The sequence below is a fragment of the Siniperca chuatsi genome, linkage group LG4, assembly GCF_020085105.1.
Source record: "Siniperca chuatsi isolate FFG_IHB_CAS linkage group LG4, ASM2008510v1, whole genome shotgun sequence".
Taxonomy (NCBI): Eukaryota; Metazoa; Chordata; class Actinopteri; order Centrarchiformes; family Sinipercidae; genus Siniperca; species Siniperca chuatsi.
The window spans coordinates 30,826,656-30,853,561 of NC_058045.1; the positions used below are offsets into that span (position 1 = coordinate 30,826,656).

At 41.8% G+C, this 26,906-nt stretch overlaps 1 protein-coding gene and 1 non-coding gene across 7 annotated transcripts in view; both read left to right on the forward strand.

Annotated features, from left to right (window-relative positions):
- LOC122875593 (voltage-dependent calcium channel subunit alpha-2/delta-4-like) overlaps positions 1–26,906 on the forward strand; it is a 161,337-nt gene that overhangs the window by 40,724 nt on the left and 93,707 nt on the right. The window contains exon 1 of one of the 6 annotated variants that reach the window (XM_044194946.1): positions 16,855–17,603. The exons of 1 other annotated variant lie outside the window; for it this stretch is intronic. In XM_044194946.1, coding sequence (XP_044050881.1) covers positions 17,482–17,603 — 122 coding nt within the window. In that variant the 5' untranslated portion in view covers positions 16,855–17,481. Of the gene's footprint in view, positions 1–16,854; positions 17,604–26,906 lie in introns of those variants that run through there. 4 more of the 6 variants (XM_044194947.1, XM_044194944.1, XM_044194943.1 and 1 more) reach the window with 4 other exon arrangements.
- On the forward strand, positions 12,915–12,985 carry trnag-gcc. Its single transcript has one exon. It is a non-coding gene; the product is annotated as a tRNA-Gly (tRNA).

The window sequence follows — 26,906 nt, forward strand, 5'->3', positions numbered from 1 at the left end:
TACAGCCAACAGTAACTTTTTACCTCATGATTTTTAACCTCTCGTCGTATCTTCTTTTCGTCTTAACGGCCCGTGCGATCTCTTTTAGCACGGACGTTCACGGAGCCGTTCCCGAGTCAAAAATACGACGAGGCGTGACCGGAGCTGAAGCGGGAAGTTTTTCTTTAAATCGTTCATTCTGCTTTCAGCACCTGCTGCGACGTTCAGAGGTGTGAAGTAACAAAGTACAAAATCTTTCTGCCTGAGGTTTTCTGTGTCTCCGTATCACCTGCCTATCATAAATTAAAGCTCGCAGGAAGATGAGTGCTGCAACCGCTGACCTACTTAAGTACATTTACTCAAGTACTGTACGTAAGGACAAATTCGGGGCTACATCTCAGAGGCAAATATTGAACTTTTTACTCCACAACATTTGTTTGACAGCTTTATTTACTTTACAGATTACAAACCTTCATCCCCTCCCTGTCCAGTGAAAACCATGTATCTCCAAACGTGGTGATTTCTTCTTAAACTCCATAAACTATTTAAACCCGCCATGGATTGGCTGGAAAATGCCTACTTTTACTTTTGACACTTTTAAGTACATTTTGCTGATAATACTTACATACTTTTACTGAAGTGAGGTTTTGAATGCAGTACTTTTTACTTGTAGTGGAGTATTTTCAGTGTGGAATTGCTGCTTTTACTTGAGTAAAATATCTGAATACTTCTTCCACCACTGCCTCTGGATGAATTCAGCCAAGTCAAGTCAAATTTATCCATACAGTCCAAAACCACTCTTTCTCAGAGCACTTTACAAACGGTCTGTGACCGTAAGACCAGAGATCAGATTCCTCCTCTCTCAGGATCAACAGTGATGCAACAGGTGTCACAATCACACAGACAGACAGTAGCACCAGAAGTGTAATGTAGGGAAACATCATGGTCCTTTGTTAGCCATGTTAGCAGCGTGGCTCTAGCGATGAAAACGTCGGTCTGTCGGTCCACCACTTTGGTCCAGACTGAAATATCTCAACTGTTTGAGGGATTGCCATGAAATTTTCTACAAACATTCGTGTTTGCCAAATGATGACTTTGGGGATCTTCTGACCTTTCTGACTAGCGCCACCTTGAGGTTCGCATTTGTGGTTTTTCACTAGACGTGTCTTCAACAACTGTTGGATGGATTGCCATGAAATTTGGTTCAGACATTCATGTTCCCCTCAGGATGAGTTGTAGGATCTTAATTCTTTCCTCACCGCCATCGTCATGTCAAAACCTTTATTTACTCAATACTTTGGTTTATGATCAAATACCTGCGAAACTAATGACGTTCCCTTCAGCCTCGGCTGTACTTTGCGTTTAGTACTATTAGCAGCAATGCTAGCATGCTTATGCTAACATTTGCCAACACTTGAGAGGGAGCACTCGTCTCTCCTGTCTAACCATTTAACTGCTGATACAAAAACAACACGTGATGTTTTCAGCTTCAGTAACTCTACCAACCCTGCTCTGGGCAGTGGGCTGTCTGTTCCGAAAAGACTGCCACGTGATTGGTTAAAAATGGCTTCGTTTCAGTGACGTGACTGATTGTTAGTACATCAAACAATATATCAAAGTTTCTAATTTTATTACTGAGGAAATGTTGAAATGTGTGATATGAATTCAAATCCAATACTTTCATCAGCAGTGATGTGACCTGAGCCTTCAGTGTCAACTTACTACTACATGCCACACGACCTCAGCAACCCCAAGACACGCACACACACACACACACACACACACACACACACACACACACACACACACACACACTGCTCTCTCTGCTATAAAACCTCTGGCAGCCTCCACCTGCCCTCCTACCCGACTACACATCATGCCATCACTGGCATGTGTATGTTTATACTGTATATGTGTGTGTGTGTGTGTTTGGGGGAGGGGGTTGTGAGGTTCAGGAGTCCATCTTGTTTTTTCATTTGCACTGCTCCGTGACATTTGTTCCTGCAGCTGAACATGTGCAGGACAATTTCTCGATTCTTCCAGCAGTGGACAGCTGCGGCGTGAATTACACTAAAGCTGCTGCTTTGGGGGGATTAGGCCGGTGCAATGTGTGTGTGTGTGTGTGTGTGTGTGTGTGTGTGTGTGTGTGTGTGTGTCTCCTGGGACATGTTAACCCTGTGCAGTCAGAGGTCCTCCAGGTCCTGGACCCAGGATCTGGACTTTTACTGTCTCTCTGGTACTTTACTTTCATCTTTTGTACCAAACTGATTAGACAAGACCTGCTCAGGTAGCTGCTAGAGAAGACTGTCTCAAGATCTGTACATTAACTTACATTTAGGGAGATAAAAGTCATTTTTCATACCACAAACAAGTCAAATTAGCTGGGTCGGTTTATTATATTAAAGTGAACATTCTCCAAAGTAAGTTAACTTAAACTTAATCTCTGAAGAGTGAACCCAACAGCTGTGGCGAGTTCATGGAAAATCGTATTTGTCATAGCAAATTCACATTTTTGTTTTTTTGTGGTATTATTTGTAACCAAATGAATGGCTGCAAGAGTAAGATATGATGTTGTTCAAAAATAAGTATCTGCATGTGGGATTAGAGCTCTGTTTCTTAAAAAAAAAAAAGTCTTAATCATGATGCGGAAAAGCTCTCAAACATAAACCTGGTTTAAACTGTCCTGATGAAGGTGTGAGACCACATGGACGTTGTTTTTTGTGGATCTTTAACTTTTAACAACCTTAGCTTCATGTGACATAATTCTGTCATCAAAAATAAAACAAATTATGTCAAGATCACAGAATAATTCAACAACCCGCCTCTTTTCTGATCTTCTTGTTAGGTTGGGATCACTGAAAATGTGGCTCTTTGATCCAGTGGGTTGAAGATTGAAGATTTTTTGATTATATTTTGAGTAATTCTGACTTTCTGTTTTCCATAATTATATGAGAACATGAGGACAAACATAATATTAAACCAAAGAGGGAGGGGAAAAAACAGCAAGGGTTGAGGTCCAACAATGCATCTCCACATGTAGATGGACGAATTCAGACTGTATCAGAGTTTTTAAGATGACTGAGTCATCAGTTTTGGTCGAATATCTGACTTTGAGCTGTTTTAATTCGTCATGTGCCTGTGGTTCCTGCTTTTTCTTATGTATGGATATTTTTTGTTTTTATAAATACTTCACATTATTACTAGAGGGCAACTTGAGCTGCGTCTTTTTTTCTTGTATAGGACAGTTCAGATTGAGAGATGACATAAAACAAAGGTCTCTAACTGTATTCAAACTGGAGACATTACAGTTACATTGCGTGAACCTCAGACCACTGGGACACCAGGACATCCTAGCTAAACCTTTCTCAACAACTTAAGAAGCCAAGACGCCAGGGCTAGGTGTAATCCTGTTTGAAACTTTAAGAATATGGTAGAAATATAGTCACTTAAACACAGTTCAGACCGTTAAACTGTCAGTTTCTGGATGGCAGTCTTGACTTGAACAGTAAACTCTGAGATGTAAAGACTGGACTCAAACATGAGATCAGTGTGAATAAAATACACTCTACTCGATTCATTTAATACCTTCAGACAAATCACAGATAATATCACATCTGTACTGCGAGATGGTATAATAACTTGGCTGGCTGAGTGGTTCGGGGGTTAATCTGAAGGTCTGTGGATGAGCACTTTGAAGTATGGCCTTTCAGCAGCAGCAGCGGGCGGCCGCTGAGCTCAGGATTCGCTTTGGTCAGACCTTCACCGTGAATCATTTTTACCACAGAGAATATATTGATTTCCACAGGAAGACGTTAAAACCCCTGAAAATTGTGCTGGGTAACAGGACACCCCGCGGCAGAGAGGGGATTTCTGCCGCTCTGAGAGCCTCTTGTGTGTTAATCGTCGGCTCAATCCGCAGAATCTGAGCGTCGAGCCAAGTTGGAATCCTTTTTATTGATAGTTTGAAGGGGCAGAGCGGGTGGCTGCGGCCGTGCCAGAGGTTTAAAGCTGGTCTGGAGCTGGGTTAGTTCTGCTGGAAGTGACCTCTGAGGGGAAAAGGTTTCTTCTGTTTCCGTTTGTGTTCATCTATGAACCTTTCCGCTAGCTGACCGAGTCAAAACTTTGTTGCTGTTGCACAGAGGAGGATGAGATGAGGTGTGTAGAGCAAGGCACTCCCAATGCCAGGGTTAGGGGTTCAATTCCCTTGATAACATTACTGTAATGGGGAAGAGACAACCTACATTTTCTTCCAAATTTCCATTCAAATTTGAACTAATGGAGCCTTTTTTTTTTTTTTAGATTGTCACTGTGTCAGATTAGTCAATCATTACTATATAAAGTAATCAATTAGTCATCAATTCTTGCAGTGACTGCTGGTATCTCTTCGTATCGGATCTTATTGGACCCTTTTTCACAAGAGCAACAAATTTACTTCTCACTTAAGCTTAATACAATAAAGATCAAAGTATGTTATGAACAAGAATGACAGCTAACAAACTCCTGCTGAGCACAGGCAGTGACAACTTCTGCTATATTATATTGCAGATATATCGTATTGGTGTAGGTGTCGGCTGATAAGTAAAGAAATTGCAGTACAGACTAGGGTTGAGGTAATTTGGAAACGATGTCGCCCTTAAATAGAGCACTGATATGTTTATTTTTTTACACTGTAAAATGTCCTGCTTTGTATGTATGTTGGTCACCATTTTAAAAAATGTGTTTGTGTGGAAAGAAATTACAGATATATCGTTTTTAGATTTTTTTTTTAACCCCCCCAAATATCAATATCAGTACTGGCCTCAAAAATCGAGTATCGGTCGGGCTGCAGCGACAACCAAAATTTGTGTTCAATATTTACGAATACATAAAATAGGAATTATTATTAGAAGACAATGGAGTAAAAGCACTTCTGGGTGTTTGTGGTAATCACATACAGGTGCTCTTTGGATACTTCAGGTGCGCTGTGCTTTTTCCATCTTGTGAAGGGCTCATTGCAATGGTGGAATACAGTCCACCCATGCAGTGAGCCCTTCACAAGATGGAATATGAATTATTGTTAATTATGACTCCTGAAATCATCCTAAAGTAAAAGCACAAAGTGAAGTTGTTGTACTTTGGGACTGCAACAACGTAACTTTCAATACAACAGCACCACGCTGCCCCGTTACAATACAATAAAATATACTTTTAACAGTTAAAGAAGCAACACTGACAGTAACCAGCGTTTATGGCAAACTCCTGTGGGAAAATGACATTTCTAAACACACCTTTTGTTTGCATAAAAGTTCAATGTATAGACCTTGAATTTGATTTATAGTGAACAACTGCACGATGCCCCAAGTTTTTATTTTCCTCCAAAAATAATGGCAGATATGGTTAGACATCCAAGATTAAAGAAAATCCTTAGATTTGGTATTGATACTTCTACTGACAAAATTATGGCTATTACAAATCTACATACAGCACTGTGAATACAAGAGTCCTGTTAATATACTGTATATGATATGAGAAAGATGTGTGAAGCAGACCTCCTGTGGAATAAAAGCACTGAGTGATTATATCAGGCCTATATCTGTTGAAGACTCATTCAGTATCTGGTTTTAACATTCAGAGGGTCTGACAAACACAAGAAACATTTTAACAGTGAAACTGAATCATCGCCTCTGAACGCTGCTGTGAGTTATTGACCTCTGATTCAGTTTGGAGGAATCTGTGTTCTGCCTGCTGCAAAAAACCCCCCAAAAAACAGAGGAAGATGAACAACATGTGGTCAGAGATACCTTTTTTTTGTCATTTGTGTTGGTTGGCGAACGATCAACCACACACATAATGGCGTGATCTGGTCTCTCCTTCCTCTTAAACTTCCACACTGGTTTGGCTTCCATTAAAATGAAAACACCACAGAAGAAGACTGTTGTACCATGTTAAGTGAAGATGTAAAGAAAGTATGTGACCCGACTGTAACACAACACGACCCTTCGCTTCCCTTAACAGGCGAATGAAACTGCATCTGGGGTTCGATCAGCAGTGAAAGCTCTTTGTTTTCGGGTGGATTTGTTTATCGAGCTCTCGCTTCAGAAGTGGAAAACCATCTGTGTGTTTGTGTGTGTGTGTGTGTGTTTCTAAGGTGTTGTTTTCTCGGAGCGCCACGCCACCCAAAGGTAACGGGCTCTTTTAACAAGGTGCTTTCACGCGCAAGGCAAGTGGCAGCATTGCGGTCCGCCACGAGGACGAGTTTACGAGTGACCACACAGGGAGGCGGTGGGCGAGCGGCCCCGGGTTTGATGGAGGGCCCCGATCTTTACTGCGAGTCTGTTTTGAGGATTTACAGCCTCTGAAAACACAGAGAGAAGAGGTGGATATGAGGATCAGGTAGACGGGGTGAAGAGGTGTTGGCGTCTCTGTGATGATGTTTAAGGTTTAACAGACGAACAACTGCTACAATTTCCAGCGCACCTACCTCCCCCGAGACTTCCAGAAGAGTTGCAAAAGGACCTTCATAAGTTTAGCCAACTAAAACGGCTCGATCATACCTCTGCTTTTAAGCCAACATGGACGAGAAGTCCTTAAAGTGCTCAGAAAAAGTGGAATTTTAATATTCACAAATCTGTGACAACGGGACAAACTCCATCTGCTGAGGAAGATCATGTGATGTGATTGAAAGGTCCAGACGAGCTTCCCGATGGACCCTCTGGTGAGATTTGTTTTCTCAACTACTTGATCAGAAGTAAGGAAACATCACCTTTTATGGTTAAAAGAAACAACTGATCTGCTCATTTGCAGGAAAAGAACTGGGCCAAATTTGGTTGAAAATGAAAACTTTTTTTTTTTTAACATCTTGGTGACATATGACCTCTTTCAAAAGGTTTTGATGACTACATTTCAAGATAGTTATGACCTGCTTTAAATTGAAATATAGTCATGTAAATGTTGTTGCGGTGGCGATGTAACAACGACATCTATAAAACAGCCCAGTTTTGACCTTAATGCATAGATGTCTAATGACCCGCAAATGACTCAACCAGTGTTTACTGGACAACGTTGACTGTTGGTGGGAGATGTGACAAAACGGTTTGGTTTCTGGTGTTGAAGCCACAAGGTATGTACACCCAACCATCCACCCGGACCTCCTCCACGAGACGTTTTTTGAGACCGGTCTCCTGCAGCGGATCACTTCCTCCTCCTCCGGTTGAAGCTGCCATGTTTCAGAAGAAAACCTGTAGATGGTCGAAGCTCGGTGGAATGAGAACAGTACTGTTAAAGCCTTTAATAGAATAAACGTATGAATATTACTGGTTTCTCTTTTATAGGCAGGCTTAGACTTGCTTAGACTTTAGTGATACGGTTCTGGGATGCACATCTGGATCTCGGATTTCCAGCAGTAAAAGTTTTTATCAAATACCAAATTCCTGCCACAACCGAGATACGTTTTGGTGCAGTGTTTTATTGATGTCACAGTGAGCATGGTTTTGGTCATTTGCACGGAAATTTGGTTGAATAGTGAAAGTTTGTTATACACCGAGGTTACACACACACACATGTTTGTTTAAATGCTGTTGGGGGAAAAAATGTCACCTTTCAACTAAATTTAGCCCAGTTTTTCAAATCAAATCAATCAATTAGTGTAAGATTTTGGCAGTGCCCACATGTATGAATTTGCGATGAGGTCAGGTTTTTCGGGATGTCCAGTTCCACCTGAGGGACCTTCACAGACTTCTTTCAAGCCAAATTCAAGGAACCTGTAAAGTCATACCTGACTGAGACAAAACTACAGTTTGATCATTTGGACTTCCTCCTAAAACCTGCTGCCCATTTGAATCAGATCCATCATGTTTTCAGGGTGAAGTGGTTTGCTGCAGACTGTCTCTGAGCAGCCGAGGCAGCAGTGAAGGGAAGTGACAGCTCCAGGTGGCGGCGCAGGGCTTCAGAGAGGACAAGAGGCAGAACAGCAACTGTTGGCCCAACGCCGGCAGATAAATAATAAACCAACTGTGAGCTGAGTGCTGGAAGAACAGAGAACAAGAAGTGATACAGAGGGAGGAGGAGGAGGGCAGCAGTTTAAACCTCTGCACTTGCGGTTTGGCACAGATCAATCAGGCCTGGATTTTTAATTAAACAGTTGTCGCCATGAATATTTCAACTTTTGAGCAACACAATATGGACGGGAGTGATGTAATATGTGAAGGGATCAGCCAATAAGCCGAGGAGCATGTGTAAAAGGCCAACGACCACAGCGATGCTACACTACTGCAGAAATCCTGTATGTAGGGAGCTATTTTTCTCTTTCTTCAGTCACTTTGTTCTGTAATGTGTGCTGTGTTTAGTTTTTATTTACCTTTTTGTGCTGTTTTAAAATCCAACCTTGCATCACAATGCATTCTGGGTAAGATGTGCCTCTTGAGTGTCCTTCATAGAGTTGCAAAGTGGCAGGAGCTATTTCGGACGCCCCTGGATCCAGATGTAAAAGTCCCATTCACTTTCCCCATAGATGATGTTACGTGACTTACAGTTCGAGCACTGCGGCTGGGTCGGCATGAAACTCATGTGGTTGAATCATCAATTTAAAAGATAAACAACTACATTAGAAAATCTCTGGTTCTTCTGTTGTAAAAAGTCGAAGGTACAAGCCTGTGGACATAAAAACTTGGGGAGAGAAGTTAACTACGACTCCCAAGGTGCATTTCAACAAGAAACCATCCAATTACCGATGTTAAAATTCTGCGATGTGGATGAAAGCTAAAGTTTTTGAGAAAACTGACAATAAAATCTGCAGCTTAAATTTATTTACTTTGGGTCAATCTTGGATGAAATCAGCAACTATGGCACAGTGTTCTGTTCACAAATTCAACGACACAGCATTTTGAATTTGCTACCGCTCTGATTCGCACATCTGAGTGGCGTCTTCTCCGTAGAAACGATGTCCGAGGCTCATGGGTATTGATGTTTGGTGTGTTCCAATACTGGTTTAACAAGCTGTTGCTGACCTCGTGCATCACTGGATTTCTATGAGATCAACCTTTTTAAGTACAGAGGGAGATTTGTTCACATTATAAAAGTATGTCTTGTATTTCTTATATTTATCATCCTTTTAAATGTGTTCTTTTTAAATGATGTTTGTTGAACGCTGCTCAGCGTGTTGCGTCACTGTGAAATTTGTCCTATAAATAAATTTGACTCAACTTGACTTCCCAGTTATTTGAACTAAAACCTCAGTAAAGCTGTGCGTATGTGTGAGCGCAGGGTAAAGCCAGTCAGCAGCCAGTCTGAAGTCCAGGATGATTTGTTTACTCATAACGTTTCTTCTGTTTACTCGTATCCATATATCACACACACTACATGTTTATATAGTAAGAATATATATTTTTAATCCGTAAAATATCTGCGGTGTCGAGTCTGGACTGTGTTGTTCCCAGTTTTGATGTCTCCTGCTCTTTTTGCTGCAGTTACAAAGAGCGTTAAAGTCTCTGAGCTTGTTCAGAGTACTCCCTGTAAACTAGCTGGTTGATGAGTCACCTACTTTGCGAGAGAGATTGACAGCCGCCGGTTTTGATGCTCGGACTCGACAACAGATCACGTGTGAGCGATATAAACGGCTCAAACTGTGACACGTTCCACCTTAACAGGGCATCAGAGGGTGAAGCAGCTGGGTGACATGCAGCCCAGGGGTGAGGGAGGGAGGTGGCTGTGAGGAGCTCGGGTGGTGTTGTTGGTCGCCCCCCCCCCCTCCAGATGCCCCACGATGACAGAGGCCCCCGCCATCGGCCGCAGCAGGACACTTGGCACTGACGTGAGCTGTCGGTTCTCCCCGAGGCCGAAGCGTGCCAGGCGACAGCTGCAGGGCTCAGGGTCTCCGCGCATAACAACCCCCAAAAAAACATCCCCATCAACCCCCCCATAACCCTCCATCCACGCCAGGCCACGCGGGGCAACATCCTCCTCAATACGACCATTGTTGTGCTCCGGACTGGCTAAGCCCTCCATATCAGAGGGATGAAACCCCCTCCTCAACACACACACACACACACACACACACACACACACACACACACACGGTCATGAGTGTGGTGGTGTGTTAACATGAGGTTGAGGATGATGGACTGGACTTTGATAGCTCAGCAGCTGTTTGCTGTGTAGAGATTCAGGATTCTGCAGGAGAGAAAACCCACTGTTCAAAAAACACAAAATACTGCAGAGAAGAAGAAAATACATTTTCATTAAAGTAGAGTAGGTTCACACCGATGGCTCTGCATGCGATAGCTCATGTTACAGACTTATTTTATTTATCACTGATGAATATTTTTCAAGTCATCAGTTTTTAGATTTTCATCCTTCCGTGCAGCCATTGGTTTCAGCTTAATTAATTGACTTTCAACTTGCAGAGACTCAAAACCTCCTGAAGACACGTGATCCGTCGCAGTGGCCATGATGCTGCCTTTATTCTTTTTGTCAAAGTCGCATCATCAACAGGTGGCGATGCAGCTGCAGGCAGGAAGTTTCGGAATCTGAACTGAACTCACGGGGCTCGCTCTTGAACTCCTGTAGCTTGCGAGCAAAGTGCCAGCACGCTTAACCAGCCAAGAACATGCTAGAGCTGGTCAGCCACAGTAGCTTTCCGAGCTAGCTGGACAACAAGTTAATACAGTTTATTCAAGAGCTGTCTTCGTGCCACCGACTCCTGACTCGTAACTATCTGCTAACCACTCCTCTTTAGTGGAGCAGTTTATTTTCTGACTAAAGAGGTTAATTCAAGCTTGATGGTGCCGCACAGCTAACAGGCCATGATAGCTTCCTCTGTTTTGGATTCGCTGATTCTCCATTCCCCGAAATGTCAACACGCTCAAATGCAAATTTGTCAAAGTTTGACAAAATTTAATGCCAAAAATTTCCCCCTACTTATTTCGTCCCCACCAGCTGATTGCTGATTGTGGCAGTTCCTTTAAAATAAATATGTTGCTTTCTTACAAATGTGATTTGATTTCACTCATAGCGATGACTAAAGTAAATCTGTCTTATTGTCTCCTTTTGTGGCAGCAAAGGATTTGACAGACCTCTCTCCCACCGCTTTTCCCATTGAATCACAGACCACCAGTTTTAAAAAATCCAAGATGGCCGCCACTTTGACGCGTCGAAAAATTACATCTATTCTCTGATTGGCTATTGAATGCTGTTTCTAAAAACGTGTAAATTTCCAAACGAATGTTAGATCTTTATTGGATTTCTCACTTTGAAACTAAATATTTGCTGATTTTTATTTTTATGAAGACCCTTCAGAAATATTCTGTGCCGTTTTTATAGAGAGCCCAAGTCATGATGTCACTTCCTGTCTAGCCTCTGTTCCACTAGCTTCTGTAAGTCAGTGCCATCCTCACCGTTTCTTTCATCTGTCTTCCTGAAAAAATGAAGCGTATCCCTGGAGTTGACATATTCTAAGACAAATCAGCATCCATTACAGCACTTGTTATTAGAAATTGAAACCATCGTGATTTAAATAAAGTTATACGACGTTTACTTTGTGATGCAGACAAAATTACAGCTCCCATGGGGAAAAAACTACAAGCCCGGCAGTGCGGGTACTTAGGTCATCATAACTTGGTCTCGTTCATATCCATAAAACTCTCCAACGCTCTCTTGTAAAGTCATTTTTTTCAACGTTGTAGTTTAAATATCTGCGTTATTACAGACATGTCTGAGCTTACTGCGATCGTCTTGGGCATACGGGAAATGGTGTTCCTTAAAGACTGCTAAAAAAACATAAATATTGAATAAACAATGATATTAGATAGTTTTTCAAAGAACTACCGTCCCGATCTAGACATAAGAAGCGAGCCGCACGACATACTGTTGAGAGAGGTTTTGTTCCAAAGCTGGATTTTAAGTTATTAGAGTAGTTACGAATGTCGGTGGGATTTTGAACGAAGTTCTGGTTTCACTTTGGCTCATGTCGCATGTTTGTCTCAGCCAGACTGCGGTAAACAGTTTGGAACAACAGCAGCGTGTTTTGTGAATGAAGCACAAACATCATGTAAAATAAAACTCTCAGAAAGACCCGAGTTACATAACAGTAACTAAATAACAGTATTAGCTGAAAGTATGTAATTGGCTGTTGTTATGTAACTGGCCTGTTGCTATGGACACCACTTGACCTCTGACCCCGGGGTGGGTGTCAAGAGGAGCCCAGACCAGCAGGTCATGCTACGTGTCACACAACTCAGGTGTCAGTTATGTACAACTGCTTGGGGAGGGGTGTATTGAGCATGTGCAGAAGTGTTTGACACACCAACCCGAGGGAGCGCTGATCAGTTTTCAGGGAGCGTTGCTTTTACATGTTACTACTTAGCTTTTAAAGCATTGTGTTGTAGTTTTAAAATGAAGATCGATTCTGCAGCTGATGACATATTTCTCTCCCCAAATTTTGACAAAATGTGTAAGAGACATTTGAAAAGTTTATAAAACAGCTGAAGCTGCTCAAAGGCAGGAACCACTCATCCGATCAGCTGTAAAGAAAGATGTTGATTTAACAGTTGCTATTTCTGTAAATCGACGTACAACAAGCTGTACAGCTGCAAACATCTTTTCCACGTCTGCCGCCATGTTTCTGGCTTCCGGCACCGGAAGTGACGTCCCCGTTTTTAAGGCCCACAAAGCTACACTTGAGACATTTTTTCCCCCATTTCAGACCATCCATGCACATATATAGCTTTGATTTGGCTAGATACCGCTACGATGTGGAAACATTCATTTTTGTGTAATGTAGGCGAACTAACCCTCAATTTTAGTGTTGACTACTTATTTCTGTTTTTATATATTGTGTTCACCGTGAAAATGTAAAAGTAAATAGCAGCATGCAGACCAAAAGTTCAATGTGGCGTTTATTCACACTTTACAGTGGCTGCTTACATTTTGTGAGATGGTTCTAGCAATAACCTCAGGTTTGAGCATTGGTGGTTCAGTGGTAGAATTCTCGCCTGCCACGCGGGAGGCCCGGGTTCGATTCCCGGCCAATGCAACATATTTTTAACAAACTGGACTGGACCAAGAACACTCAAGCTGTTTACAGGAAGGGCCAGAGCCGCCTCTGTTTCCTGAGGAGGCTGAGGTCCTTCAACATCTGCCGGACGATGCTGAGGATGTTCTATGAGTCTGTGGTGGCCGGTGCTGTCCTGTATGCTGTTGCATGCTGGGGCAGCAGGTTGAGGGTAGCGGACGCCAACAGACTCAACAAACTGACCCGTAAGGCCGGTGACATTGTGGGGGTGGAGCTGGACTCTCTGTTGGTGGTGTCAGAGAGGAGGATGCTGGCCAAACTACACGCCATCTTGGACAGTGTCTCCCACCCGCTCCATGACGTGCTGGGCAAACTAAGGAGCACCTTCAGCGGAAGACTCATCCACCCACAATGCACCACAGAGCGCCACAGGAAGTCATTCCTGCCTGTGGCCATCAGACTCTTTAACTCCTCCCTCTAAGTGTCAGTCTGTATGACCTGAAGTCACTAAACTGGACATTGATCATTACATCTCTGCAATACTTGAATAACTGTGCAATATTCTGCGTTTAATACTCATGTGCAATATTTAGTTTTCCCATGTTACCTCCATTACTGCTGTGCAATATCTTAATAATCTTATCTTAATAATCTTATAAGCTACACTTAACTTCCACTGCTTATTACTTATTACTTATTTTATTACATTGTATTATTATACTGTATTATCATCATCAACCGGTGAACCCACTTGGTACTTCACACTTATTTTATCTTATACTTATACCCACCTGGTACTTAATTTATTTTCTGACCTGTTTTTATAGTGTTTTATAGTCTATATATCTTTGCTAGTACTTTATACTACCAAAGAGTGCTGTATACTTCCTATGTAACTGTCTTTGTGTCCTGACTTTTAAAAATGTCAGACAACATTTTGTAGCACATTTCTGTAGTAGAACAGACCTAATATGTGTATACATTATCAAAGGTGGAACTGGTAAGATTAGTTAGCGAGGGCTAAAACGCGCGTGTTCGTGTGCGTGTTCGTGTTCGTGTGCGTGTGCGTGTGTGTGTGTGTGTGTGTGTGTGTGTGTGTGTGTGTTACTCATGTTGTGGGGACATAAATCTGTTTACACAGCCGCATTGTGGGGACTCACCTTCCTTTTGGGGATAAAACGCAAGTCCCCATAACGTAAACCATGACATTTTAAGGTCAAGACTTGGGTTAGGGCGAGGTTTAAATGAATGCGGTCTGCAGGTAAGGGTAGGCAAGTGGTGGTTAGGGTAAGTCTCCAGGAAATGAATGTAAGTCAGTGTAATGTCCTCTGAAGTGATGGAAGTGTGAGCGTGTTTGTGTGTGGGTGTGTCAGTGAAGTACGCTAACTACTAACTGTGCGATTTACTCCCAGCTCTGACACTGAGACCACACTGAGACCAGATCCTCCATGACACCCCCGAGTAGCTGGAACCCACCTCATCAGCACCTTACAACACACACACACACACACACACACACACACACCCACACACACACACGGTTCTGAGAAGTGTAAGTGAAGAATGTGCTGGCGTGAGGATTCAGTCGGTGGTCAAAGGACGACTAAACTTCATGACCTGGATCATAAAAGCAGTTTGTGTCTTTAAAACCTGATCCATCACCTCACTACACGTAACTTTTTAATTTCTGTTCTGATCCGTAAGAAAATCTGTGAAGAATGAATGCAAATATACACATAATACATATACGTATACATTTAAAATAATTATTCATGCATATATATATATATATATATATATATATATATATATATATATATATATATATATATATATATATATATATATATATATTCTTGTCCATGTGGGCTTGTTTATTCTTGACAGAACAGCAGCTGACAAAATGCATCTGAATTAATTATATTTCAAACTCGATATAGAGAACTACTTTTGATCTGTGTTCTCTACACATTTAAACAGAGTTGCTAAATACATTTATATTTATTTAGCTCAGCACAGATATCAGTATCAGTGGATATATATATATATATATATATATATATGTATATATATATATATATATATATATATATATATATATATATATATATATATATATATATATATATATATATATATATATATATATATATATATATATATATATATATATATATATATATATATATATATATATATATATATATATATATATATATATATATATATATATATATATATATATATATATGTATATATATGTATATATATATATGTCTCCAATAACTAACAAGTGAAGACATTTCAAACATGTTTGAGGTCATTCAGAAACAGTGTCTCCATTACATGGTTTGTCCACCAGAGAGCACTGACTGAAGTTTATTCTTATTTCATCGGCCTCAAAAATCCTGCATTGTTCCGACAATCCATTTAAATGTATATTTATATAATAAAGTGATATTATTTGGTCCTTCTTAATGAAGGTGCAAAGTAGGAAACTGGTTCTCGTCACAGAGAGAACCAGGAACCGAATCCATTCCATCTTTCATACATGTATTAGATACATTACATGCAATTTAATGCTGTAACCAACAAGTAACGGTCTGATTCATGATAGTGCGAGGTGTTTCTGTGTGTTCATCCCCCTCTGAGTGTTTGTCTGTGTGTCTTTGTGATGATCTGAGTTGTAGGTTTTGTAACCGAGAACATTTGGAAAGAGAGGACATTTTGTTTGGTCCTCACTTCTTCAGACAGCTTTTTATTTGAGGGTTAAGAAGGTTTTAAGGGTTTAAGTTGGATTCAGGTTTAGGTTCGAGCCTGGGAATGCATTTTGTCAATGCGGGTCCTCACAAGTAGCTGTGTGTGTGTAACTGTAGGTAATAGTTGTATGTTATGTCTTTAAACACTAGAGGGAGCTGTTGATTAATTAGTTGTCAGAGACTGTATGTTTCTATAACAGGGCAGGAACATGCGTGTTGTAAAAATCTATTAATTATTTGTATCCTCTACTATCCTATTAAGATTATTTATATTTTAGAGGTTTATTTAAGAACCCCCACACACACACACACACACAAAGAATGTCACATTGAGTTTGATTTAGGTTTGGAATTGCTTTATCTGTTTTAAGATCAGAGATTAGATAAGATTTATTGATTGAATTTCGGTTGTAAGGACAGCAATAAGAACAGATAAACAGAGAAAGTAAAAAGAAATAAGAGGCATATAAAACTAAAATAAGAATAGAATAACAAATAGAAATTATACAACAGCATTTGGAGACAAAATTACAAGGTACATTTATCTAACGTTTTCAGTTTTAGTATCTATAATGAACTGTTTTGTGAAGTGTCCATACACATAATTAGTATCATTATCATAAGGACCCAGTGTGGATGTGATAATGTAGTGCGGTCGGCCACAGCGGTGAAGGATCTGGTCTTCTCTGACCAACAATAGACGGTATCAGATGTCTGCCTGCCGCTGCCCCTGAGCCAGGCACTGACCTCAGAGCTGCTGGTCCTCGAGGCCGAAACTCCCCACAGGGGTCAATGAAGCGTAATTAATATGTACACAGGAGTGTGTGTTTGGTTTTGCTCAGTTATTTCTGTGTGATTATTCATCTCTGTGTGTGTGTGTGTGTGTGTGTGTGTGTGTGGAGGCATCATGTCACTGTTGGCCGCTCGCCCCCGCTCTCTCTCTCTCTTTCAGCAGCCAAACTGAACCTCAGGGTTTCTTTTCTTCCGACCGCTCTGATTGGTCGCAGGAGAGTCTGTCTCCAGAAATCGCTCTAATCCTCTTAGACAAAACAGAGCCCTCGTCCAATCCCCTGCTCCAATCCCTTCCCTCCCTCCCCCCCTTGTCTCCCTCTCTCCCTCTCTCTCGCTCTCTGTGGGGAAGAGGAGTTTTTAATCCAAGTGGATTACGTTGCAAATTGGGTGACAGTGGAGTCGAGCGGCTGCAAAATCTGCTGCAGACTGCCGACTTTATGTCCTCCTAAATATCTGCAAGGTGGAGGAATTAACCCACTTAATGGTGTTGGTTTCATGAGGAGCAACCTGGAAGAACCTGGAAATATCTGGGAGGACCTGGAGCAGGTGCAGAGGAAATTTCTCTCTGTCACGTTTTTCCTATGGAGTCTCTGAGGACCAGTTTTCATCTTTAAACTCAAGAGTTTTATCTTCCTCTTGTGCTAAAACTAGATTTTACCTCTCCGTCAGTTTGTCCTGGACGACTCTAAAGTCATCAGAGATCTTCTGAAAGTTTCTTTAAAGAAGATGAGACGCTACAACAGGAAGCGGTGAGAAGATGCCGTCAGCACGACGGGTTTATCCAGACATGACGGAGGGCATTCGGGGTGAAAAGCCCACCGCTGTGATTGTCATCGTCTGCTCGCTTTAGCCGACATGAGGAAGCCGTTTCCTACAAACTCTTTATGATCCTCTTAATCTTTCAGAGCTGCTCCCAGTTTGTGAAACTGCCTCCAAATTTTTAGAATCTGAGCTGCGAGGAGTTTGATGTTGGGAGTTGGAAGCAGGATGGAGGCCAGGACGCCGGGAATGAGGAAGCTCCTGGGGATTCTGGGATTTTTCTGCCTGTGGATTACAGCTCAGGCTCAGATGAAGATCCCACCGGAGACGTAAGTGCACTTCTTGTACTGGATCTCAGCTCCCTGTGTCTCCCACCTGCTGCGGGAGAAAGATTATCACATCTACAATCACTCACACGGATGCTCAGTTTAAAAAAAACTTAGTTGGTAAAGTGATTTAATCCCTTAATGTGCAGGTGTCTCATTTTTCACCCTGAAGTAATTTAAAGTTGTTTTTTAAGGGCTGCGGCTTTCCATCAGAGAGAAATATTCTAGCTGCCTTGTGCATCTTTTTAGACACGATGCCACTTTCCACATTAGACACACATGGTATCTTTGGAAACACTGAGATCTCCACAAGAATCTATAATAACGTTCTGTGGGTGTGAGCAATGTTTGGCTGCACAGCACGAGTTTGTAATGACTGACGCACAGGTCAGTAAGGTAAAAAAGTTTGTACTGTAAATCCCACCGCTTTGGCAGTTTTTATTATCTTGTTGTTTTTGTTGGAAATCTCGAGGGCTCAGTCTGGGAATAAATTATGTGCTAACATGTATATTTTGTTTTATTTGTATTTGTTTGCGCTGCCAAAGATCCATTCAGAGGAAAACACATCGTTAGCTGAATTTCATGATTCAGTATCTCTAAAATCTGAGGGATGCGGGATCTAATATAAGAGGCACGTCCAACTGAAGGTCCAACTGTCTGCTACAGCATACATATCTACTCAGTAAAACACATGTCCTGTGTTATGCTTTGAGAACAAATCAGAAACCAAAAGGGAGAAATTCATGTTATTTTTAATGATATATTTCTTGATTTAATGATGGGCGACATCATCTCTTTGGATAGATTCGTCTGAATACCGTCCGTTCTCTGTCTCGGTAAGATGGAGAACTCGTTTCCGTACGGCCAATCATATAGTTTCATTTTAAATAATATTTGCATAAAGCAGTTACGTCAGCGTTTTATCAGCCTGCTACGCAACATACGAGCCACAAACTTTAAACAACCACATTAGCTTTCCTGCTAAACTCTCCTTCTTATCTAACTAACAAACATGACCACGCATTGTCCTGCATCTTAGCTTGTTGACCGAGCGAGCAAACAAACAGTAACTGCTACCAGTAGCTGCACTGCTACCGTCAGTTTGCAGGCTAGTCAGCTGCAGCACATTCAACAGCATGTAAACGTTTAGATGCCGGTGCGATTCTTACTCTTCACCACCACTGCCAACAACACACTGTCTGCTCGTGGCTTGTAAGCTAACGTTACAGCTCTAACTTTTCTGTCAATCCAACACAGCAGCTGAGACAGTAAAAGATTATTTCTGATATTTCCCCAAAGACCTTTTTTTCTTCGTGTTTAATAATTAAAAACTATTAACAATAGATTTAAAAAAACATGTTGACATTATTTTTGACTGCAAAAAGGAGGCGAGGGCGGCTCCATTTATTTGCTTGTGTGCAGCCTGGTGTGTGAACAGTCCCATTAATGGGACCCTGGTAGCGCAGAGGGCTCGTAAGCAGAAGATGATGTGCCTTTTGAGCAAGGCATTGTACCGGGCAACTCCCAGCGTGAATGTGTCAATCCGTGTGGATGTGAAGCTTATAGAAAACAGTCCTGATTGGACTTGTTTCAGATAAATCAAGCTTCAGATAACAAACTCCCAGAGTGCACTGTGTTTACATGAAGATCCTGAGGGAATAAGTTTGTGTCAGCTGACTGCAGTTTCCCCTCAGGACTCACTGAAATCTGCTCTTTCCTGTTTCTGTCCACAACTCTGAGCAGAGAGATTATTCCCAGCGCTGGGGTTACAACTGCTTTAAATGATGCTATGGGCTGTATAATTTAAAATTTTACTTTAACCAGCCCAGCTACATGTTTAACCCCTAACCCCATATTTAACACAAGCCTTATTCCAACATTAACCCTAACACCAAGTCTTAACCTACAACCGTCCTCACTTTCCACATCCTAAACTCTCACAAAGAGACAAACAAGAAAACGCACACACACACACACACACACACACACACACACTTTATTCTGAAGAAAAGGAAGACAGCTACTGCGCACTTGTCACAATAAAAACAAAAGAAACTCATTAAATCAGACGAAGTGAACCTAAAACAACATAAAAAAACTAAAAACACCAACAAAACTGCGCAATGTCTAAAATTGCAAAATAGAATTAAAAACAACACTAAAAAATCAGAAAAAGAAAAATATAAATCTGTCAGAAATATATTTTAAAGTTAGTTAATATAATAAATTCTAGCTGATTAATCAGCTTTTAATTGAAGCAACTTGGCGTGAGGAATATCACGAGAATCTCAAGCAAATTCTTTCTTGTTTTAAAATCCATCTCAGTAGTATCTGAGTTGCTTTCCACATTTTAAACTGCACTTCCCAGAATTCACCTTTCAGCCAGTCCAGGTGGTGGTGTTGTCTTTCTTCGTGTTGTAGCTGCTCATACTAACAACCTCATTAGCATGAGCCTGTCGGGCAGCGTTAGAGTGGAGCAGCAGTGGCTCCCTGCAGCAGGACGTTCAGCGCCGCAGCTTCCTGGAGGACACGCGCCCCCTCCTCCATCGCCATCTGTGTGCCAGCATGGCTCCCCCTCCGTCAGCCCGGTCACCTTCTACCCTGACCCACATTCACCACCTGACTGACCACTGCAGGCCTGGACGGAGGCCGCCATGTCACCTGGTTACAAACACACCCTGAAAACCAGTCTCATCTGCTGTGAAATACAGAGCTAAAGAGATGCCAGTAAAAAAAACTGGAGCGTACAGTGGATTGTAATTAGGAAAATTACTGGTTTCAGTTTTTGTTGATGTGGAATTTAAACCCTGGTCCGCTGATTCTCTGAAAATCTGCCCTACAAAGACAAATCTATGTTTTTATCAGACAGTCCTCACAAGGAAAAACAACAAAATTGATGGTTTGTTCAAATGCCTGAAATGTGTTTCTATTCACCTGAGAAGGACCTCCTGCGGTTTCGTGAATATAGCTGCTGTTTGTCGGGAGCAACCTTAAAGGTTGGGTGTGCGATTCCGGAGAAATCCAACACCATGACAAATACCATGATATGGCGTGATGGTTGACTCAACAAAGCAATGTAACTTGGAAAGCTAGGTTGTCTGCTGTTTGTTTCTATTTCATCAGTCAATGATTGTTCTCAACCATGACTGCAATCAGTCCTAACCTTAAAGGTTGGGTGTGCGATTCTGGAGAAATCCAACACCATGACAAATACCATGATATAGAGTGAACAACGACACAGCAGGTAATGTAACTAACGTTAGCTAGGTTGTGGGTTAGCAAACTGTCACTACAGTTGCTGCTGCTAAGCTAACAGCCAGAGAGGACGGGACGGTTTCCCAGAGCCAGCACAGCAGCTCCAGACAGCGATGCTCACAACTCTGCTGCTGCTACAGCTAACAGCACAACAACAGCAGATCTTGGCAAAGTAGAAAGTCAGCTGAATGTACGTGGGCAAGTCTTTTAACGTCACCTGACACACAAATCATGGCTGGAATAGTGTTGTGTGGTTTGGTCCGAGCCTCTTTGTTTGTTTCCCGTTTACAGAGCCAGGGCTGTGTGCAAACACCGGAGGGTTTTTTTCAGCGCTCACACTGAACGGACAGCTAGCGGACCGTCAGGGGATTTTCGCTGAATTTGAGTGTATTGAATTAGAATCGCTGACCCCACCTTTAACCAAGCGTGCCTGTTGACCAAACCTTAGCCGTATGGGGTGGCACATATGGGTCGTTTGGGAAGGCAATGACCCATTTTGTCATTTAGTTTGGAGGACTTGTGGGTGTTTAGTGTGATGCTGATTTTTGCTGTGCGTTCAGACCCAAAACAGCACTGGGCCGTTGTGGCCGTGTTGCTTCAGGTACCGGTGAGATGATAAAATACGATCCAGGAAGTCCAGCTTGAGTAACAGATCCGTGAGTTTGAAGGTTTATCAGACGCCAAAACTCTGCACAGCGGTTTCTAATACTGTGAGATAGGATTTTACAACTCTGTCAAGTTCTCACAGCGACAATATTTTTATTCTGTCTCCTCAATCCCCAGGTAAACAGTAAAAATATGACGTTCATGTTACAAAATCATCTACCAGGAGTGTGTGCTTGCTCGTATTTTTGGCAAGCGAGAGATCTCTTCCACGCGACCCCCCCTCCCCGTTAAAGCTTTTTGGGGGATTTTTCTTATCAGATCCGAGGGTGTCTTATGCTGTACAGATTGTGAGGTCCTTTGAGGCAAATGTGTGATTTTGGGCTATATAAATAAAACGTACGATTTTTTCTTCTTCTGGCCACAGAGCACTGATGTTGGTTTATCCATCTTGTTCCATCCATGTTACCTTGTAACAAGTTTAACATTTAAATTCAAATCATGCTTAATGAGATTGTTTATTTTGGATAAGAAAAAAAATCATCCTAAAATAAGATATTATGACTTTCTCAAAATGCTGTTTTAGTGACTTTCACTGTCCGAGTGGGGCTCCCTGACCTCGGGCCTTCTGAGTTGTAGTTTCCGGTGGTGGTTGTTGGATTTTCATCACGTCACTATCTTGACTGTTAGGCCGTCTTTCTGTCGAGGCGATGGCTGCGCTCCGTCTGTCTGTCTGCGTGTCCAGGTTACAGTCCGAGTCGGCTTCAATCTGTTGGACAGATCAGCCGCAGCAGGATCAGGATCAGCTGATTAGATTTTGAAGGTGATCTTGATGGAGGATTTATTTTTTTGGGCATTTTTAGATGAGACTGGTGACAGATGGAAAGAAATTGCAGGTACATAAGCTGCACCTTTTAACCAAAGCGTCATTAGGGCCCCTTAATTTGAATAACTGATCACATTATTAGCTCGATACAAGCTGATTTATTCCTAAAGTCCAGAACTCATAACCTATAAAGATATCTCTGTGCATGTGTAAAATGAATATGATTCAGCGTGGTGGGGTCTGACTCTACACGTCACATCCCACACTAAGAGCACTAGTGTATCTTTGTGTGGGATGTGATGTTTGAAGCTCTGTCTGCTGTTGAGCTCTTTTGTTAAAAGCGTGAGATAAACGACTAAAAGGTAAATCTGTAGAAAGCTGAAGGCCACACGGAGGGATTTATGAAGGATTGTTGCTTCAGGGTGACCAGCAGTTGGAGAGATTGTCCTGAAACTGAAAGACAACAGGTCCGATCCCGAGTTCATCAGCTTTGTGTCCTTGGGCTGGTATACAGATAAAACCTGTAAATGTGAACTACACAAGAAGCCAGACTTCGCTCTCTCCATCAGTTCTTCGTCAAACACCAACGTAGCCAACGTGGAATTGTTTTAATAACCCTCCAGATATTTAAAAATGAAAAACAAAAACCCGTCCACTGCAGTGTTAGGGCAGTTAAATCTTAAATTTTGTAAATCCTGTCCCCAGTGTGCTGTACTGCAGCTAAATAACAGCAGCTCCGGGTCTCAAGTCACACAGCTCATATTTGGGGAATGTTAAAGCTGGGGTAGGCAAATTTTTCTTTTTGCATCATTGTGCAAAACTTCCATAATAACCTTTTAAGCATATTGTAATTTAAGTGGTCTGAAAGAAAACTAGACTAGACTTCTGCTCCTCCTCTTGGCTCTGTTTTCAGGCTTTAGACACGTCCCAGCTCCACACGGAGACAGGACAGTGGTGTGTGTGTGTGTGTGTGTGTGTGTGTGTGTGTGTGTGTGTGCCGTGCGGTTTTCGCTGGCACAAAGCTGAGCATGTCCAGTGTGACAGTCCAATAATACGCCGTCCCCCTCCCGGAGAAATCTCTGCTGTTTCTCGCCCCTCACCACCGAAGCAGAGTGTTGCTGAGGCAGTCGGTAAGGATGGACCGTCCTCTCATCCCGCTGCTGGACGCCGTCACAGCTGCCTCTGAGGACGAGCCGCGGCGAGGCTCACGCCGTGGAGGGCGAGCCCTACGAGGCGTGAGGCCGTCCGGTGGGAGGGGGCTCAGCAGAGCGAGAGGCGGAAGGTGTTTCACACATCTCAATATTTTGGAGTTTTTATTGTTTCTGAACAGCTTTTTGCATTTTTTTGTACAACAACAAAATAATTTTGACAGCTTACTGTCACAGCGATGACGGGACCAAAACCCACAATGTATTTTTAAACATACACACAGCCTGTGTGTGTGTGTGTGTGTGTGTGTGTGTGTGTGTGTCTGCACTGAGAGGATTAATGTCAAGAACAGATGGATCAATAAACTCGTTCGTTGTTAAACACATGCTGAGTAAGCGCGCACACACACACACGCACACAGTCGTGCTTCAGTGCTGTAAATTGGCAGATGTGTGTATGTTGTGTGTGTGTGTGTGTGTGAACTCGCTGCTGACATCACGCTGTCTTCATCCCTCACCTGTATGTGTAATTATTTCCCACCTGGACCTAAATATTCTGATCATTTTCATCTTTGTTAAAATACTTAAAGAACAAAATGATCTTAATGACATGACATCTTCAGCGGTGAAAACATTTTACCCTCAAGCCGTTTTATTAAACATTTATGTAACTGGGATGCGTCTGTGTCCTCATGGGGACACATCCATGCTTTGATTTTGTCCTCATGTCCGACCCAAACAGCCTCAAATGTCCCTCTGATGTCACAAAACCCAAACCTGAACTCTGACCCTGCAGGTACAATACATAAAAACACATCCTGTCACATTTCTAGATCAGTAATGAACCTTACTGACAGAAGATAGTCAGGCACAGAGAGCCACGCACATTTTAGGATTAGAAATACTTCAATAAAGGTGAAAACTCTTGCAGATTGTAAACGACCAAGTAAATATGAAATAAAGCAGCAGTACTGTAAGTGAGAGAGTGTACACGAGTTTTGTTCAGTTCAAATACAACTTTATTTATCCCTGTTAAGTAGGGTTGGGCGATATGGCCAAAATCTTCTATCACGGGAAATGTAATTTTATATCACGGTAAAGTTATATATCACCGTACGGTACAGTAATTGTTCTGTAAATTCAAATAAGAAATGGTTTTAAATAACCGTACCGTACTTCATCACGTTAGATTAGTTTCTTCTTTTATTTTGAACTTCCATACAAACAAAAACTGTATTTATAATTTCACCCTCCTCCTCCATGTTTTCTCGTCTCTCTTCTTTTGTGGCGACTGGCAAACCAGCTTAGAGGCGCATTACCTGCCACCAACTGTCGCTTTCACGCCACGTGAGGAAATGCTAAGCAGTCCTGCTGTCCAAATCACGTCACCGTGCTAGGCAGCTGGATTCACGTGAGCATCCAGCCCCGGATACGTAGCAGAGACGCTGAGAGACAGCTTAAATCTGATGTCTGTGGCGACATTCCCGCGCTGGCGCACTGCTAATGAGGCCTTTTACGCCAACCAGCAATGTTTGGTTTGGATTTGATTTAGTTTGCCAGAGCAGAAGCGGGGAGCAACCCAGAGCCATGTAGAGAGCACCGCGATCCGCCATTAAAGGCCCTGAAACCCGCCAAAAAAACGGGGATAACCATTGCCGTAGCTTTAGCTTTTCCTTGTCAGAGCGCTGAGAGACACGTTACTGCTCTCGGACAGGCTGGTACAGTATTTGGAGTAGGCTCCGTAGCTATTACATTTTCTCTACTTAAATAATGTAATAATATTGTCTCGGAACTGTGGAAATTAAAAATATTTCTGAACACGAGCCTGGGGCGAGCTCACTGTAGGCATACATCATCAGCACGCACCGACAGCGTTTGTGTAATTACTCTCACTGCCAGAAGGGGGAGACAAAAGTTGCGCACTCCAGCTTTAATAAATAACTAATATCTAAGAAGATAAACGAGGTAATGAGGCCGTATAGAAGCATAAAAAAAAACAACCTGTGAGGAACTGGGAAGCTGGAAAACAGGGGGATAAAGCGGCCTCTTACACACCTGTCACACATTCAGGTGTGCTGAGATACACTGTCTGACGACATTTGGATTAGAAATGTTAAGAAATTGTGGCAGAGGAACTGGAATGAGAGCTGTGTAGGTTTAAGAGCAACGCCTGAGCCTGAGGAGAACTTTGCGACTAACTGGGAAGGTGTTGAAAGTTAAACTGTGCCGCCCTCTGACGGTCCTGACACGCGTTCAGGTGTGCAGATATATCCTTTCAGTATTCAGAGATCAGAGATGATATAATATAAATGGATTTTTTGTTGCTTTCAGGTCCCCTGTGGCTCCGCTGTAGTTCAAACACTGCCTGCAGCTGTGTGTGCTGTGCTTTTGTGTTGTAGTTTGTGCGGAGCAGACACCTGCAGCTCTCTGCTGTGACCCAGATGAAGAACAGATTATCTAAATCTCTTGCATCACTGTCATATTTAACGGCCTTTTTCTGCTGTAACTCACCGCTGCTGCAGAGCGTCACCACGGCAACAGACAACCAAACTCAAAGCGATGCGTCCAACAAACACACTGTTTACACACATACACACAGTTCACTGTGTGTACAAGAGCTTCACTGGCTGTTTGTAAATATATATATAGATATATTTACTATTTACGTTTATTATTTAGTTTTTGTTTTATTTTATTGTTTTTTTTAAGTCATAGAACTTTATTAAACTCAGCACATTAACAAACAACAATGCCAAGGTGATGACATGAAAGAGAAATTTCACATATAAGGAAACTTTTATGTAAAAAAAAAAAAGAAATATAAACACAGTAAATAATAATAATATTAAGAATAAAGAAAAACCCCTGAGATATGTGTAAGAATTACACACAGATGATATTAATTAGGAAAAAATAAACTGTTTATTAAATTGTGAGATCCTTAACCATGATGGTGACATCCCTAGTGCCATTGTTTTTATAAATACTGTTGATAGTAATCAGAATCAGAAACACTTTATTGATCCCCGAATACACTATAATACAGGTCAGATTAATTAAGTACCAAGTGGGTATAAGTATAAAATAAAATAAGTGTGAAGTACAAAGTGGGTTTACCGGTTGATGATAATAATACGGTATAAAGTAACAGTGCATGAACTGTCGAGTTAAGTGTAGCTTATTAAGATTATAATGAGACGGTGGCTATGGCACAGCAGTAATAGAAGTATGAATAAATATCTATAAATTCAACTGAAGAGTATATTGCACAGCAGTATTAACACAGAATATTGCACAATTATGTCAAGTATTGCAGAGAGCATACTACTGCTATTACTATGACCATGTCACTGTATTTCCTACTATCCTTGCTATTCACCTCTATTCACAAGTATTTATATTACTACTACAATCACTTTACTCCTACTATGACCATTTCTACTGCAATTTTTACTACAGCACTACTCTTAACTG